The 18,904-nt window shown below is 42.2% G+C and overlaps 1 protein-coding gene across 3 annotated transcripts in view; it reads left to right on the top strand.

Moving 5' to 3' along the window:
* The window catches only part of KATNAL2 (katanin catalytic subunit A1 like 2), a 67,457-nt gene extending 48,553 nt beyond the window's left edge, over window positions 1–18,904 (top strand). For all 3 annotated transcript variants that reach the window (XM_032859463.1, XM_032859465.1, XM_032859464.1), the window contains 5 exons: window positions 1,195–1,286; window positions 3,459–3,569; window positions 16,765–16,927; window positions 17,839–17,941; window positions 18,445–18,904. In XM_032859463.1, the coding sequence (XP_032715354.1) occupies window positions 1,195–1,286; window positions 3,459–3,569; window positions 16,765–16,927; window positions 17,839–17,941; window positions 18,445–18,584 (609 nt within the window). In that variant the 3' untranslated portion in view covers window positions 18,585–18,904. The remainder of the gene's footprint in view (window positions 1–1,194; window positions 1,287–3,458; window positions 3,570–16,764; window positions 16,928–17,838; window positions 17,942–18,444) is intronic.

Genomic DNA, 18,904 nt, shown 5'->3' with positions numbered 1-18,904 from the left:
TGAAACAAGTTGCTGGCTTCTAATGAGAGGGTCTCTATAGTGTCTAAGAGGCATTTGTGATGTGTGTCCCAGCATTGACACTGTTCCCTCAGTTCATTAGGCTGAGCCAACTGTCTTGGCCAAACGAAGCAGGCTTCTGTGAAAGGAAAACACTTGAGGATGAGCATGTGTACCACACGTGCACGCAGTGGTGAAGGTGAGGGATTTCCAGCTCAGTGACAGGGAGACCTGTAAGGGATAACCTGCCACTACTCATGAAAGCCACAATCTGGCCTTCTCTGGGCTCTTCTCCTCTTACTTGTTCTGTGCTGCTTTGCTAGTGCTAAGTGACCTGGAGAATAAATCCCCTATGCCTATTAAAGAACCTCTGTTCTTTTCTAAATCTCTACTGCTTTCTCCGATCAACCCGTGAAGAATTGTATATGGTGCTCAAGAGATCAGTTTCAAGGTTAAAAAAAAAAAAGGTTTAGTTTTTTATACTCTTTTCATCACCACCACATCTCCCTTTAGAGCTCTTTGTTTTGTTTTTATATGTCTGTTCTTTTGCTGGCTGCTTTGCTGTTCTTGTTCAGTCTATAATATTTTATTTTGGAATGGAACATTTTTTTCAATTGGGAATTGCCTTCAAGCACCTAAGCCCACCAAACATCAGTGTTTGGAGTGGTATGGGGACCCCATAGAGTAATCTGGGGAGCAGAAAGGGGCAAAATTCTTCAGCCTTGTTACCCAACACAGGAACTGTATCCACTCCCTACAGTTCTTCCTTCTGAGAACAACCTTCATTGTCCCTAAAGGTTAAGGGAAAATCATCAAATGACTTTCCATATTCCAAGGCTTTTGTGTCCTTACAGAACATGTGATTGGCAGGGAGTCTCAGGGGCTAACTAACTGACTAGAAGCTCAGGCAATGAGTTTTATCTTAAGCTCTCCCATTTATGGTTAGTAACCTTGAGCTTACCACTAACTCTTCTCTGGCTCTAATCTTATCAAGTGATAAGTAGAAATAATTGGACCATCCATGGGGTTTTGCTAAGGAGAAATAATTGCGATGATTATAAAATTATTGTGGAAGAACAGAGTGCAGCATAAATGCTTAATAGTACAGCCAGCCTAAGCTTTTAATCTCTGGGAGCATCAGTGAACTTGAACTTAAGTGTATGAATTTGAACATGTGGTTGCTTTTCTCCTTCCCAGGTGTTATTTGAACTTGCCCGCTATCACGCCCCCTCCACCATCTTCCTGGACGAGCTGGAGTCAGTGATGAGTCAGAGAGGCACTGCTCCTGGGTAACAGACAGGGGGGGTTTTTTGGTCATCGCTTCTCCCCTCTTGTAAGTGTGTTTGATGGTCGGAAGCCCATCGACATTTACCAGCAGAATGAGCCTATTAATAAGCCCACAAATTTTCTGCAGACACATGGAAAGGTCTTTAAATTAGATCCTGTTAACTGAATAGCTGATTTAAGTAGTTTTTATAACCGGAGGAAATGTCCTCCTCCCTTCCCCCTTTCCCCACAGAGTGGTTTTCAGGACTGAAGATCACCCAGCCCCATAATCCCAGGCTGCCATCACGGTCTCGCTGGCCCAGAATAGCTGCCTGTGACCACTGCCTCTGGAGCCAGAGGGGCTGCCTGTGGGGAATGGGGTTGCAAAGGCTAAGGCCCAAGGGGCAGCCCTTGACAAGGTGTGTGAGGCCGGGGAAGCCACCACTTCTCTGTGACATCAGGTTGTGGCTCAGCCTCATTTTAAATATATCACATATGTTATCTCTAAAGATGAAGTGTCCACTAAAGTCCCCAGCAGGAAAGCACACATCTCAGACTGCAGTGAGCCTCCTGTGTGTGTGTGTTTTAAGAAAGTCTTTCTGTCTTCGTCAGAAGTATTCTTCTTTGAAACTTTTTACTAAACCTGGCTTGGAAAAACACATCTCTGGCAAATCTCAACACAGCTGCATTTATTAATGGCCTCTAATGGTCCATTATCAAGGCTGAACTAATAGTAATAAAAGGCAAATATTTAGCTTCTTGGATGTATAACTACAATATAATTTATGAAATTTTACTTATTGAAAATCATTTCCCTAATGGCAAAGCAACCATTAAGATGCACCCATGAGGCATGGCATTGATGGCACGGATTGAAATGGGACAGTTGCCATGGCTTAATGGGTGCTAGTGAGCCCCAGGCTGGGACACCCTGTCTCTCTCTTAGGACCTGATGGGAGCAGACCAGTGCACAGGCACCCAGCTGGGCACCCACCAGACAGATCAACCACCCCACTGGTCATTCCCTCTGCAAAGACCCGGCCCGCCTGGCCTGCCTCACCAGAGTGACCTGTGTGCTTGTTCTTCGTTCACTTGGTCCTTCTCCGCTCCCAGGGTTCCCCACAGCTTTGAACAGGCTGATTTGGGAACTTCATCAACTATCCTAGGGTGTACTCCAGGGTTTGTGTGGAATGTCAACTTCCTTGTCTAGAACTTGGACCCTAAAACTAGAGTCTTCAAAGGGCCAAGGAATAAGGGCAGGTGCTCTGAAGACTTCATGGGTCATATGATGTTAAAAGATTAATTATGAGTCATTGATAAATAAATATATAACTATGCTGTGAGACTGTCCTTTCTCTTAGGACAAGGCAGTTTGATGGTGAGTGGCACAGTTCTTAAAAAAAAAAAAAAACCACATACCTAATCTATGCTGCCACCGTGCACATGTAGAGATGAGAGGCTGGCTGTCGTGTGGTCCAAGAAATGGATTTTTTTGTCCTTTTACTTCAATCTCTACAAGAAAAGAGGAAGGAGAGCCTGCTGAATGTAGTCAGTACTTAGAGCCAGTCTACATTGTTAGGTCCTGTACTGAGGTCCTTCTTGCTGGAGGGGTCTTGGCCATGATGGAGGAGGGGCTCAGAGGGTGAATTCGCACGGAAGACAGCCCCCATCTGCTGTGTGGGGCAAGCATACTTTCCGTGTCATTGTCTTGTCTCTTATTAGAAGAGAATGAAACAGATTCCTCATGGTAGCTCATTTCTCCTCTTCAATAGATTATATCCACAAATTATACTAAAGGAAATACTGTGTATAAACGTACTTTCATGCCTGCTACCAAAATGGAAGGATTCTTCTCAATTACACTGTGTTTACCAAGGGCAGATAGCGCTGTAGGGGAACATGGTTGCTTTGAGTCCATTGGGGCTACTGTCTACTTTTCAACTCTTTTCTAGTTCACTGCCAGCCTTTGGTTTTCTTTTCAATATCGTCACTATATTCATTTACTTCCTTTCTATCACCCTCTATGTGAAAATAGTACCATATTGTTTGTTTCCTCCAACCCTAGTACGAGTGGCTCCTTAGAATGAGACAGGGAACCTGTTTTACAGGGACAGTCATTGATGTGAGTGCCAGTCTTGTCCTAGAAGCAAAGGCTCCACATCTTGCAATAATCTCCCCTCTGTGTCCCTTTGTAGTGGAGAACATGAAGGAAGCCTTCGGATGAAGACAGAATTACTGGTGCAAATGGATGGCCTGGCTCGCTCAGAAGATCTCGTGTTTGTCTTAGCAGCCTCTAACCTGCCATGGTAAGAGATCTTAGTACATTTTGAATACATTTTTAAAAAAGATTTATCAATTTGTGAGAGAGTGTGTGCAGGCACGCAGCAGGGAGAGGCAGAGAGAGATGGAAAGGGAATCTTAAGCAGACTCCCCACTGAGTGCAGAGCCCTATGTGGGGCTCAATCCCACCACCTGGGATCATGACCTGAGCCGAGACAGTCTAATGCTTAACTGACTGAGCTACTCAGGTGCCCCCTGATACATTTTCATGAGCCAGTGAGTACGGATGAAGACACTGTGTTGACCATTTTGGGCAAAGTCTCATGGTTTGGTTCCTGCCCTGGAAGATTAATCAGAAGTCTTTCCTGGTCAAGTCCTCAGTCCTTACTATCTGTACCAGGAAAGAATCTGCCTTAATAGAAGGAACATAGGCCAGGACTACCACTAACAATATTTAAAATGGACATTCTGGGGTGTCTGGGTGGCTCAGTTGGTTATGTGTCTGACTTCAGCTCAGGTCATAATCTCAGGGTCCTGGGATCGAGGTCCCATGTTGAGCCCCACGTCAGGGTCCATGCTCAGAGGGGAGTCTATTTCTCCCCCTCCCTCTGCCTCTCCCACTGCTTGTGATCTCTCTCTCAAATAAGTAAATAAATAAAATCTTTAAAAAAATAAAATGGACTTACATTTTGAGTTTCAAATCAAATTATTTACTCTATTTAAGTAGGGCTTTGGCAGAGAACTATAAAATGCTAAAATCTTCAGGCAGGATTCAAGGAATATTCCAGAAATGATATGCTTATACTTTAACAGTATTAAAATCAAACTCTTTTTTAAATTAGGAAAGTAAATAGAAAGCTAAATAATCTCTAATTGAAAATATAATCTACTCACAGAGTCTTTTATTCAAACTGTATCCCAGAGTGGTTTAAGAACAGTTCTAGAAGTGGAATTGGGAAATAAGAGAGGTTGACTAGGGAAAAACAGTATCTACTTGGAGAGTATATTTAAAAAAAATGATAATCCCTTTATAGTTCCAATACTATTTCACATACATTATTTCTTTTGAGCTGCAGGTAAGACAGGACACAGATAAGGAAGTGCTATTTTTCCCATTCAAAGACAGGGACCAAAGTCAAGGAAGGTCAATCCACCCAAAGTCAAAAGCAAATCTGCAACAGAGCTGGGACTTGTAACTTGTATCCCCCCCAAACTCACCCCTACCCCATCCATTTCTGTTTCCACATTCAAAGATGAAAGAGAAACTCTTCTGCTGTTTCTCTTGCTGGTCATCTAAGCTCCCAAATAAGTCACTAAAAAGATGTTCACATGTAATCTGTTATTTTAAATATATTCTTAATTTCAACCTGGCTCCAACTCCCCTCAAATTTATAAGATTTCACTAATGTGTAAGGTGATCAGCACTTTATTGTTCATGATAGAGGTATTTGCATACAATATTAAAGTGAAATCCACGCAGAGAACTGTCATTTAAATGTGATTGTGAAATCCTTCAGAGAAAGAATCTCCATTGCTTCATCCATTTGAAATAGGGTTGATCATAAGCACTTTACTCCTATCCCAGGTGATGTGGGAGTCAGCTGGAGAGGGTCTGTGTGTGGCTCCGGGAACATCTGTGTCCCCTGGGGAGACCTACACATTTTCTACAGGAAAAGAGAAACTTCTACTCCCAGGGAATATGTAGGACTTTGTTGAGGAAGTTACTGTGCTGCCACAGGTTCCCCGAGGTCATCAATTTTTGGTAAACACCAACTAAAATGATCAGAGAAGAAAAAAAAGGCTAACAATCAAATATTAAAGAAGTCTTTGAAGGCTTTTCCAGAAGAATTGCCCCTCATCTTGGCAAATGGTAAATACATGGCTTTGCCTACATCATGACAATGTACCGTGGAACCAATATGTTCTTTCTGACCCATCCTTTAGCAATGCTGGGCTCTAAAAAAAGCTTATTACGAAAACTTCCAGACACCAAAGAAGAGGAGAAAGCACCCATCATTTCCCAGTTTCAGTAACTAACATTTGCCTGATCGATTGATTTTTAAAGATTTTATTAATTTGAGAGAGAGAGAGCATGCACAGAAGGAGAGGGAGAAGCAGGCTTCCCACTGAGCAAGAAGCCCAGCACGGAGTTTGATCCCAGGATCCAGAAATCATGACCTGAGCTGAAGGCAGATGCTTAGCTGACTGAGCCACCCAGGCGCCCCTTGTCCACTGATTTAATCTATTCCTGCCCCCTCCCTCGTTTTGCTACAGTACCTTAAAATATATCCCAGATTGTTCTGTCCCTATCGTCATGTCACTTCTCACAAATATACCTCAGTAGACATCTTTCTAAAAAAGGACATTTTCTTCCATTACTGTACAATGCTGTTACTATCCCCAACAAAATCAACACCAATTCCTCCATATCATCTACTACCCAGTGTTTTTTCAGATTTCCCAGATTGTTCCAAGATGTCTTTTTACAGTTAATTTACTGAATTGATATCCAAATAAGGTTTGCATTTTGTAATTTCCCTTAAGCATCCTTTGATCTATAACAGACCTCCTCCCCTTTTTTTCCCACTTGCCATTGACTTGATCGTCAGGGAAACTGTCCTGTAATACGTCTGAAGAGTCTAGATCGTACTCACTATATCCTTTGATGGGAAAAATAATACTTAGGGAGAGCAATCTCATGATTACAGGCGCTCCTTGCTAACTGGATTATCATTCTTTCTTGGCCTTTTGATCAGGCAGAACTAGAGAAATACATAGTTTTAAAAAGAAGCAAATAATGACTTCATACTAGTGTTTCCCATTCAAATTTTAGATTACCAGAGCTTTAGTTAAATTACTTGATTTTATATTTGTACCTTTTCTCTAATTGTGAAAATCTTATTTCTTAACATTAATACAATTAATATTCACTCAATCCTAGGATGTAGATATATTTTGTATTTGTATATGGAACAGAGTTTCTCAGTAATGATACCAATACTCTCATGACAGCAACATTTTGATGAACATGACAGTACACACCTGGCCTGAAACAGAAGTGCTAAATCCAGATTTCTTCACCCCAGCACTACTGACATTTTGGGCCAGATAACGCTTTGTGGGGGCCTGTCCTATGCATTGTATGATGCTAGGCAGCATCTCTGGCCTTGCCTCACTAGATACCAGTAGCACTGCTCCCTATTGCAACAAAAATTATTTGTTTTCAGACATTGCCAAATGTTCCCTGGGCAGTAAAATCCTCCCCAGTTGAGACTCACTGAACAGAAGTAAGTGACAGACATTAAATAGAGACAAACTGTCACATGCTCCACAGATGAACTCTCAAGGTTTCTTTTAACTCCAAAAAATAATTGAATTTGGTTACACCAAAGGTGGCGTATGATATAAATTGTTCTGTACCTTGATTTTTTTCTGAACAAAATATTCTGAGCAGAAAGTTCATTCTTACTCCCTTGATAGCTGCGTATGTTCCATTTTGTGCATATGATAATCTGTCCCTGTCGCCCGGTGATGGGCATTTGGGTTATCCCTACTCTTGCTATTATGAATAACATTGCAGTGAATAATGGTACACATATATCACTTTGTGTATTTGCCAGTGTATCTCTGGGATAGGCTCCTGGAAATAGAATTGCTAGGTCAAAGGGTTAATGTACATGAAATTATAGTAGAGATTGCCAAATTTCCCTCCATAGAGGTTGTACATTTTGTATTCCCACTAGTGTCCTGCTTTCATTACTTAACATTATAGTGAGAACATTTCCAAAGTCATTAAATAATCCTTGAAAATTGGATTTTGTAATGGCTGTCCAAAATTCCCACATGTGAATATACCACAATTTAGTTAATCATTCCTTTCCTGTTGAACATATATGATGCTCCCAACTCTTCTCTATTATAAATAACACTGAAATGAACTTCCTTGAATAAAAATCTTTGACCAAAAAAATTTTTTTTTCTTTAGGACAGATTTCTGGAAGTAGGATTACCGTATAAAAGAACATGGATGGTTTTTAAGCTCCTTGCTACATACTGTCCAAGTCTATCTGTGAGGAGATACTACATTCTTATTAAGGCTATTGGAACATACCTTTATCTTGGCTTCAGGGTCTTATATGAGGGAACAAAATTATCTGATTAAAGCAGAATGTCCTTCTGGGGGAAATAACTAAATGATACCAAACTATATAAAAACCCAATCTTAAAATCCCCAAAGAGATTCTTCATGGTTAGTTACTGGTAGTTCTCACCCATAGCATCTTTCAGGGCACAAGGCTATCGTTTACTACTCGTTAACTTACCATTTTCCATGGGGGGAGTCCCTCTGTCTCAAAGGGTTGGTCATTTCTCCCTTCTCAGCAGTGAGACAGTGTGCAGCCTCTCCTCCAAGGGGCACCTCCCCTCATTTATAGCATCACAGAAAGGACCAGAAGGCTGTGTCATTCGATGTGTAAATCAGCAATGAGGAGAATAACAAATGTTGCACTTGTAATATATTATCACTAAAATAACAGCCATGTAAGAAATGTTTAGTGAGCACAATTAGGGCTAATTTGACCCGCCTCAATTGTTAAGTATGCACAACTCGGGCCTTAGAGCCTAGAGGGAAACAAAATACTGAACAGGGTCATTAAGGCAAACACCATCTTTGGATGTCTATTTAACTTGATGGTAGTTTGTACAAATAAGGTGTGAAAATTTTATGTGTGAAGTATGATGAAGCTCATCTCCTACTTCCTTCTGCAGAAGGGCTAGAGAATTCGCTATCCTTGTTAAAATTAAACACCACTGAGTATGACCAAACTTTGGATTAAAAACAAGTAAGCCTCAAGCCTAATATTCAGAAGAAAGCATAAGATCCAGGAGATTATTGCACTGGGAATGTTCAAGAACTTACTTTAAGTTCTTACTTATGTAAGTTCTTGAACTGACTTCGTCTTGTAGGAGCTGTCTCCTCTCTGATGAGATATTTCTATAAAAATGTGTGCATGGGATTGAAGAACTCAGTATACACAACCCCAGTTCGTTCCACAATCTCTCCATGCATCTCATGCCCTCTAGGGAAAAGCCTCATGCCTTCACTATCATTACCCTCTAGATCGACATTTCTCTGAGCAGTCTGTCATAAGTCAGTAAGCATTATCCAAGGATAGAATCTAGTGATCTAATAAGCTCAAGAGATACTGAATTAAAGATAGTTCAACTATCTTCTCAGAGCCTTTAAGATGTTACTGTGTGTTGTGACTTTCCTAGAGAAGCTTCGAGAAAGTGCTGAGCAAGCAGTACTTTCCGTACTTATTTGACCCTGGAATCCTTTCCTCAACAAGTATTTCACAAGACCGTTTTTCCATTTGAGAATGCTTGGGAGACAGTGGTTTGCGTGAACTCACTCTGATGATCGCATCCTTTTTTACTGCAATTGCATTCAGTCACGCTTGTAGGCTTTTTATTGTTCACTGTATTTTTGTACCTACCAGCGGTCAAACTGTTTTGCTTGAAATTGCTTCTGTCCACATATAATGCCACTATCCCATGCAACAATATCGAGTCCATGATCCCCCACGTGAGGTTGATGGGTAATTCTAACACAACCAGGAAAGGGTGTGGTGCAGGACTGGGTAGGTGCAGTGGGGAAGGCACAGGACTGGCTGAGCAGGAGGTTGCTTACTAGTAACCTTGCCTTTGTCCCGTTCACCTCTTACTCCATTTGCTTGGTTCCGTCAGACAGAAGTCTTTCAACCTGGCTCTACCATGGCATTACTCTTTCTTCTTAATGGTGCAGGCTGACTTGTGAACTGTAATTTTAAAACTAAATTTTATAAATTATACAATTAATATAACTTTTATGGGAAATTTAAGAGCTGGAAAAAACACTCATAATTTTACCACTGTGACACAGGTATTACTAGCCTTTTTGTATAGGCCTTCTGGTGAAAGTGGTTTTGTTATTATCATTTGTTGCCTGTGTAGCTTTCTGGGGTAATTTTTTTCTTCCCAAAGGGGGAATAGTTTTACTGCTTCAGCTCTGCAGAAAAGTAATACATGCTCATTAAAAATATAGTATATGCTTCAGTATTGCTTGAAATTGAACGGTCCCCTAGAGCTGTACCTTGGCAAATCTAAACCTTCCCAGAGTCTTGTGTGTGCAGTGTAGACACACATACACACACACACACACACACAGACACGATAAAAAATGTCATCACCCTGTGGATGCCTATTATTTTCTTATGTGGCTTGTGTTATTTTTCCTTTTATTTCATATATTGTGGTCAAGTTTGAAAATCTACCCAATTCCATATAGAGTTCCACTGTATGGGTAGGCCATAATTGATTTGATTTTCCTTTTCTTTTTCTTGAGAGTTTTAATATGGCATCAACCTACTGGGTCATGCTTGCCCCACCATGACTCAGCTCCCAGCTCCGCCCCACAGATACTCTTAGGTGGGAAGTAGTTTTTTTCCTTTACTGTCTGGCTGGAGTAGGGCAGGTTTTATCAAAAAAGGTTTTCATAGCCTTTTGGATAAAGAGAATGGGCTTTTGCTTGGGAACGTTAACGGGCGTCCCCAGTACCCTACTGGGGATATGTGAGAGGCTAAAAGAAAACCCACAGAAGCCACTGCCACATCATCCCTCAAGTCCCGAGGTGCCCAGCCTGTCCTTCTCCTCCTTTCTACCCTTCACCATTTCCTGGCATTTGTTTGCTGTATCGTGTCCAGGAATTTTTAATTCTGAGAGGGCAGGCTATTCCATCTTGGCCAGAAGTGAACGTCTCCTCTCTTCTCCTTGACTCTCTTTTATCTTTTATACATCTTAAACAAAACGATTTTATGCTCCAGGTCAGTGGAATCTAACTCTGTTAGTCTCTCCTGCTTTCATTCATGGTGGTTTGTTATAAAGGTCTTGTAATTTTAGATGGTGAGCTTGCATTTAGTGAAGGGGACTCCGTCTGAGTCTTGCATGTGCCCTCGCAGAGAAAATTTGTATTTGACTGTGTTAAGCTTTAGACCCTTTTAAGCTAATCCTCAGCTTAAGGTCTCTCTGATCATGCCAATGAGGGTACGTATGTAGTTCTGAATTACGAAGGAAGACTTTTTCCTGAAATGCAAGACAGACAGCTTTTCTGTTCCTTTCTTGGTAGTGGACATATTTTTCTAACCCACCCTTTCCTAGAGGATGTGCCTCTAGTTGTTTTATGTAATGGGCCTTGATTCCACCTCTCATCTTGAATGGGCCCAAGACCTTTCATGCTCTCCCACATGTAACTTTCAGATCCAAACCTTTTTGTAACAAAGAGGCAAACACCCCAAGTCAGCCACAGCTTCAAGTTCAAATGCTCAGTGTGGATTTTCAGCTTCTTCATTTTTAGTCCTCAAGAATTTTGGCCCTGCTTCCTTGTGGGCTCATTTATTGTGTTTTCAAAAAGTGTTTCCTATAATTCATCATTTTAAAAAGGGGCTTTAAAACAAGAGATTTCTGGATATCTAGAGTTCTTCACTTTGCTGGAAACAATCTTCCTATTTTTTAAATAAATTATTGATAAAATATTTGCTGGTAAGAGTAATGGGAATATATCTTCTTTGATGATATTATAGTAATCAGAAGTAATTTTTACTCTTTATTATAAAGAAATGATGCTCTTAACCCAAATACCAGTAGGGCATACACTGAACCGATTGCTCCAGACTTTCCTAATGGAGACTCTTGTCTCAGGCTTGTGAATTCACACCTCAGGATAAGACGTCTCTGGAGAGGAGAGGCTGGAGACAACATTTTTTCTTTTTTAAAAAAGATTTTATTTATTTATTTGAGAGAGAGAGAGAGAGAGGCTGTATTAGCAAGGGGAGGAGCAGAGAGAGAGGGGAGCAGGCTCCCCGCTGAGCAGGGAGCCTAATGTGGGGCTCGATCTCAGACCCTGAGATCATGACCTGAGCTGAAGGCAGACGCTTAACCGACTGAGACACCCAGGTGCCCCAAGACAACATCTTTCATCTTCAAAAGTATTTCCCAGCCAAGCGAATTTGATGAATCATCCCCTGAAATCTTTGCTTCCATTATTTTCACTAAGGATGAAAATAGAAAGTTTTATTCCCATTGCCCAAGTTGATGCTGATTTTCTCTATTAATAAGAACTCATGACCAGACAATCCTAATTTTCAACAAAATAGATAAACCTTCAAAAATAAAGGCTGGGGGCGCCTGGGTGGCTCAGTGGGTTAAGCTGCTGCCTTCAGCTCAGGTCATGATCTCAGGGTCCTGGGATCGAGTCCCGCATCGGGCTCTCTGCTCAGCAGGGAGCCTGCTTCCCTCTCTCTCTGCCTGCCTCTCTGTCTACTTGTGATCTCTCTCTGTCAAATAAATAAATAAAATCTTAAAAAAAAAAATAAATAAAGGCTGGGCTTTAAGAAAGCAGACCATCTTACATGAAGCCAATAGTCCTGCCCCCAAAGCTCATTCATTCCTCCAAGCTGTATTTATTGAGCACCTCTTCTGAGTATTCTGCTTGATGGATGGACGGGGAATTCAAGAAATCTGGTCCATTATCACTGGCCTCTGAAAGCTGGCTATCTGATGGGACATGAATGAGACATAAACACAAATCATTTGAGATGGGGAGATAGCCAGTACTATGCGAATGGTACAAAAAATAAGTAAAATGCGCTTGTACGGGGAAGAGGCCATTTCGGAGAACAGAAAAAGAACAGAAAAGAAAGAACAGAAAATTTAAAAGAAAAAAGAAAAAAACCCAACCTTTATGGACCAGAGCACACTTGAACTGGGCTTGTAAAAATGACCTGGCTCTTGGTAGACACAGTGGACGAAAATCGCCGGAGTAGAAGCTCAAAGAGGACGGCAAAACGCAGATTCCAAAAACAGCAAACGGACCAGCTTGGCCCTCATGGGAAATATAGCTAAAAGTCAGCATATGCGAGGTTTACTGTGGGAGACAAAGTAACCTGCCATGCTTTATTCTTTGGCTCCCTGTTATCTGCTACAGAATAAGCAGTTCCTTATTCTGCTCTTCAAGGGCGGCCATGATCATTACCTTTTTGTGGGTTGCGGACATACTGGAAAGGCTGCTTACAAAATGGAAGGTTCCTTTTCCTCCCACCATACCGAGATGGTTTGAACTTAGTGTGTTTTAGCTATTGAATGAATGAAATAGAATTACGTTCTGTTTCAAAATTCTGTAACATCTGGAATTAACTCTGTTCCAGGAACCACACAGTTTAACAGGGGAGACAGGCAAAGGGGAGGCCCTGAGTTCAGGTTTGGAGCAGACACCCGGGGGCCTGGAAGCAGGGCCTCAGGGCCCAGGCGACTGCCCAGGAGGCCAATGAGCATAGGCCCAGCAGCCCAGGCCTGAGGCCTTGTGAGGCTCCGCTGTGTCTCATGTCACTCTTGCTAGTTGCTTTTGCCTTCCCAGGTGATGGAAGGTACCAGAGTAGCAAAATAGAGGACACATGAGAACGGAATAACTAGTTGAAAATCAAAGTGTAAGAGCTAAAGGGAGTGTTTTCTGGTTGCCACACATTAAATTTTTTCATATAACTATATTGGCATAAAGAATAATTCCTGGGTGCATTCCATTTGTCCTTTGTTTCCTCCCTTGTATGATTATATGATTATTGATGTCATTAAAAGTGCATTCATCAGACCTGGCTGTCAGAGAGTTGCACTTATTTTGTGCCCACAAGCAGTTTTGAGGTAAATCTCTTGCTTTAGGGCATTAGTTGATCAATACAGACATCTACAGTGAGGTATTGTTTCCCACCTCCTGCATGACTCCATTTTCCTAAGACATTCTGGGGATCTGGTCTTCCTTTCAATAAGAAGTCACTCTAGATGGGATGGGGAGACCCAGGAGAAGGTACCCTACAAAAGAACATTTCTTCTGCAATCCCCTGCCTTTGCAGGAGGGGCAGCTGGTCCAGGGAGAGGCCTTGAAAAGAAATAAGCCAACTGCCTGTCACCCCCAGCTCTATAATTTCCTTCAGGGTAGTCTGTTTCCTTCCTGGGTTTTAGTCCGATCTCAAGTCCCATTTTTATCTTTGATATTTATAGGACCAACATTCTTGCAGTCCAAGGCCAAAACGTCCCCAGTATTGCCTCTAGTTACTTATAAGGAGAGAATCCGTCTCATTAAATTCTGTATTTTGAAGACTTAGCACTGATAACACACTTGGCAATGGTCAGTATTGCTGAACTGAACGCCTAAAATGTGAGTTTAATGGTTTCTCCTCTGTTAAAATTTCCTTCTTGCCCTCCTTTCCTTTCCCACCTTCTCCTCCCATTCAGCCACAACTCTCTGCTGTCTCAATCCGCTCTGGGTTCATTCAGACACACCAGGTATTCAATTTCATCTTCTTGGAGCCTGGTCTGCCAGAACCTTCTTTTAACACCAAACTGACCTGATGTTCCTCTGCACCCAGTAAATAAGGAGACCCAGGGAGCTCACCTCATCATCCTGGAGATTTCCTTTCCTTTCTGTTTCTTGAATCCCACGAAGCCCTTTGGTTTGGTTTATGCTCTCCCTTTGGTCTTCTAGTACTTTCCTGAGAAAGGGTGTACGGGAGGTACGTACTCGCAGGCTTTGCATTTTGAACATAACTTAAGTCTGTCCCCTTAGTTGTTTAAGATGTAGACTTCTACATTGGGAATTATTTTTCCTCAGAAGTTTGAAGGTGTCACTCTATTTTTCCTTACTGTCTTGCATTGCTGATGAGACTTATTACTGATCCTTTGTCTGTAACCTATTTTTTGTCTCTGGAAGCTTTTACAATCCTCTTTGTTCTTGGGGTCCTGAGACTTCACCATGATCGGAGTCGGCAGTCTGCTAACAGTCACGGTGCTGGCATGAGACCAGAACCCGAGCCACAGGCCCTGAGCTCTCACCATTTGGGTTCAAGTCCCCTGCCACCGTTCTCTAACTTTCTTACCTCAGGCAAGCTACTGAACCTCTGTGCCTCAGTTTCTTCACCTTAAAATGGTTTAAAAAGTAGTACCTACCTTGTAGGACTGTTGTGAGAATTCAGTGAGTTATTATCTATAAAATGCTAAAGCCAGTGCCTGCCGCTTAGAACTACTCCATAAGCAACAGTTTTTATTCATATTTCAAATACAAAAAATAAGTTTCCTCAACTTGTGCAACGTTTCCTTGACCCTGTGCCTTGAATAGAAATCTTGCCCTTGAGAGGGGGAGTGGCTGCACAGAGCGAGAGGGTCTGGATCTCAGATGTGAAATGAAATTTCAATAGGGCAAGTATGGTAAAGAACAAAGCGGATGCAAAAAAGCAAGAGGTGATTGTTATGGCTGCGGAAGCACCCCCAGACTCTGGATTCTCAGCTCAGGACTAGAGGAATAATGAGTAAAGAAAAAATAGAATCTCTAAAGAAATCTAGTCACCCCAAATTAGGACTCACATATGCTCCCTGAAAGGGTGTTTTCATTTTCTGATGCAAAAGGGACTATCAGGACAGAGATTCAGAATGAGAGTAAGAACAGGAACATCTGTGTCTTTATGAGTGAGAGATATCTGCTGATATAGAAAGGCATCGCCTAATTTCTGTACCAGGAAATCAAATAGATGTTGCCCTCCCGTCTAGGAACCTGAAATTTTAACATATAAAGAGTTACAAACTCACACGTAAAATCATCTATTAATAGGAATGGTAATTCAAGGTAACTAAAGAGCCCCAGTTAATGAGGGGAAGCTCTACCTTACCAAATAGTGCCAAATAATACATTTGGAATGAAAAAAAAAATTTAAATCATGATTTTGCACCACTCTTATGAAATAACCAATTCAAAGATCATTAACAGAAACTAAAACCACTAGTTGAAAGGGGATGGGAAAAGAGGTATGTACACAGTGCTAAAGTATTGTACATAGGATACTTACTACTTTACAGTGGAGGTCAACAGATGATCCCAGTAATTGAACAAACAGCACATCACTAATTGTGAGACATGCTAACATGTGGATCCCGACATAATGAATTTGAAAACATATCATCTATGAAATATACTTGCCAAAAATCATTACCCTGATTCTACTTAAACTTTTAATCTAAATTCCATCTTAGAGGACAGGCCACAGAGGAACCAGTTACAACGATACCGTGAGGAAAACATCAGGAGAGTCCAGAATGTGCCTTATCTTGGTCAAGGCAAAATCTAAAGAAATGGCAAGGAGACTGGTCTAGATTATAAGAGATCTGAGATATAACGATATGTAATGCATGATTCTTGATTAGATTTGGGTTGGAAAAGATATTTCGGGGATCACTGGAGAAATCTGAATATGGAATGAGCATTAGACATATTATGTAATCAGTGTTAATTCTGTTGGGTGTCATAATAGTACTGAAGCTATGTAAGAAAATGTTCTTACTGGGGGAAATGCATGCTAAGGCATTTAGGGGTGGGGTCTCATGACGTAATTTGAAATGATTCGGCTGGATGAACAGATACGAAGCAGATATGACAAAATGTTAATTACTCTTGAGTCAAGATGGAAGGTTTGTGGATAACCATTGCTTTATTCCACTTTTCTGTTTGGAAATTTTATATTAAGAAGTTTAGGGAATTGGCTTGCAGATGCAAAATTGTATAAACCTGGCCTGACAGTGTTTTGGGAGAAGGAGGCATGCAGGGCTCAAAGGGCCACATTTCCGTTGGGCACACTGGAAAGAGCTTTGCTCTTTTGAATTCCGCAGAGCAATGGCGTGAGACAATCATTCAATCCAGAATGTGAGAGTTTGGGAAGAATTAATGTACTTCCCAGAGTGCCCAAATTATTGTCAGGAATAATAACTCACTGGCAACATCACACTGAATAATTCATGGTACGAAAGCAATGGGAATGCTCACATGTGGTGGTTGTTAGTTGGAATTTCCCCCCAAATTAAGTCACTTAAAAATTCTCTCTTTTACCTAAGGTATTTTGGGGATGTATTTTCTTTTCTTTTCCTTTCTTCCTTCCTTCCTTCCTTCCTTTCTTTTTCTTTCTTTTTTTTTTTTTTTGTCAAGTCTTTCTCCCAAACAATGTGAGGTAATTGTCCTGTTCACTCAGGTACAAATGTAAAGTTAAAATGCAGAACTGCTTCCTACGATGCTAAACTGTTCTTTAAAATGTTGTTGCTTAAGAAGGGAGTTGACTGCTCTAACCGGTTCCTCTGTTTCCCACATGATCTCAGGGAGCTGGACTGTGCCATGTTACGCCGCCTGGAGAAGAGGATACTGGTTGATCTCCCCAGCCGGGAGGCCAGGCAGGCCATGATCCACCACTGGCTGCCCCCTGTGAGCAAGAGCAGAGCCCTGGAGCTGCGCACGGAGCTGGATTACAGTGTGCTGAGCCGGGTAAGCTGCCTGGAGGGCGCACCTGCAGGCCAAGCAGCTGCCGCTTGAATCTTCTGAGCAGGGCTCTTGTGAGCTGGTTTGGGGCATAGTCCTGGAGCCACCTAGAAAAGACTCGAGCTGCCCCAGCAATGCAATGCACCTCTCCTTCGTAAGTGAGCTCTCTGTTCCTCAGAAACATTCAAGCAAGACAAATAGTGTGATGTAGAGGAAACAGCATAGGGTTTTGACTCAGAGAACTATGTTCACATCCTGGTCTTGCCCCTTATTAGCCGTGAGGTCTCAGGAAAACCACTTTCTCAGCCTGTTTTCTCATCTGCGCAATGGGTAACTGATACGCCACGAAGGATTACTGTGATGATTCAAGTCTTTCACACATGGAAATGGGGGTACATGTCTGCTCCCCTCACTGTCACTGGTGTCACTCACTGCCTCCTCTGAGTGGACCCTGGAACAAACATATCCTCTGGTCATCTGCATGATGTTCTGTGAGGTTCCTCAAAGGCAGGTATTATCTTATTCACAAGAACAAAAGTGTCTACCAAATTTGGTCATGCTTGGATGTGGGCACAGGGGCCCCATTAGGCTACCGTGGATAGTCCAGTCTTTCACCAGCACCTTCCAGCGTGGATCTGGATGGGGTCAGGAAGCTGTTTATGCTCCAGCTTCTCAGGTCACCAAACACATAAGCAGCCCCAGACATTACAGATAGGGTGTTTGTGGCGGACGGACACAGGTTCTAAACAGGGCCTCTTTTTATTTATTTAAGTTCAGTTAGCCAACATACAGTACATCACTCGTTTCTGACATAGCATTCAATGATTCATTGCTCGTGTACCGCGTCTTGCCTGTGAGAGCGTAATCACCACCGGCACTGCGCCTGCTGACCCACGGCTGCTCCGCGGCTGTTTCAGGAGACGGAGGGCTACTCGGGCTCAGACATTAAGCTCGTCTGCAGGGAAGCAGCCATGCGGCCTGTGAGGAAGATCTTCAGTGCCCTTGAAAATCACCAGTCAGGTATGGTTGGGATCACAGTGGGGGTGCTCTGGGAGAGAAAGCTCTTTAAAAACCCAACTTCCACCAGCAGATGGAGCCTTGCTCCTGTTCTTGGTTGCTCTTTGCGCTTGCAAACGTTCTTTGGTCCAACTGCCCTCTGCGTACTCAACTCCTTTCTCCTCCGGTGTTGTTTTTGGATCGACTTCACCCCAGCTGATCAACTCCTTAAGGCTCAGGCTTTTATTCTTTGGCACACTATGATGTGGGCGGGATCCATCTGCTGCACTGTGTTACTCTTAAACACTGCTTTGATAGGGAGACATTTAAGTCATATTTTTTATCGGGCTTCAGGGGCTGAGTTGCACATTAAAGAATTCCTTCCCCAGCTCTCTTTAGTCTTGCCTTTTGCTGCATTAACGATTAAGAATGCTGCATTATGCACTGTCTTGAAAAAAGGTCTATTAGCATTTCAAGAGCGCTGATCCCGGTAAGGTCAATTACTGTGCTGTTGTGTTTTGATCCAGAGAGCAGCAATTTACCTGGAATCCAGCTGGATACAGTGACCACTGCTGACTTCTTAGATGTGCTAGCTCACACCAAGCCTTCAGCAAAGAATCTGACTCAGAGATACTCAGCCTGGCAAAGTCAGTTCGAGTCTGTATGAAATCACACCGACCCTGACCGGGCCACAGAGAGCACCACGGAGGCCTTGCCATTTATTAGTGTAAGCGGGAGAAGAACATGATGGTTGGGAGAGAAAAGAAAAAATTATACTTGAAGACTGAGTTCATTTGAACAACTCGACTGTTTTGGAAATGAGAGATATTTTTGTTAATCTTTCCTGCCTGATGCCAGCAGAAATGGAAGATGTCAGTTACAGGTATATAGGCTATTAGTCGCGCAATGCAGACTTCTCCCCCTTCCACTGAGACTCCCTACACTTTGATGAACGATTTCTTGCGGTGTTCCGCGTTTGTGAATTGG

Source organism: Lontra canadensis, unplaced genomic scaffold (genome assembly GCF_010015895.1).
Source record: "Lontra canadensis isolate GAN:19392208 unplaced genomic scaffold, GSC_riverotter_1.0 scaffold17, whole genome shotgun sequence".
NCBI lineage: Eukaryota > Metazoa > Chordata > Mammalia > Carnivora > Mustelidae > Lontra > Lontra canadensis.
This window is presented reverse-complemented; position numbering and strand designations above follow the sequence as displayed.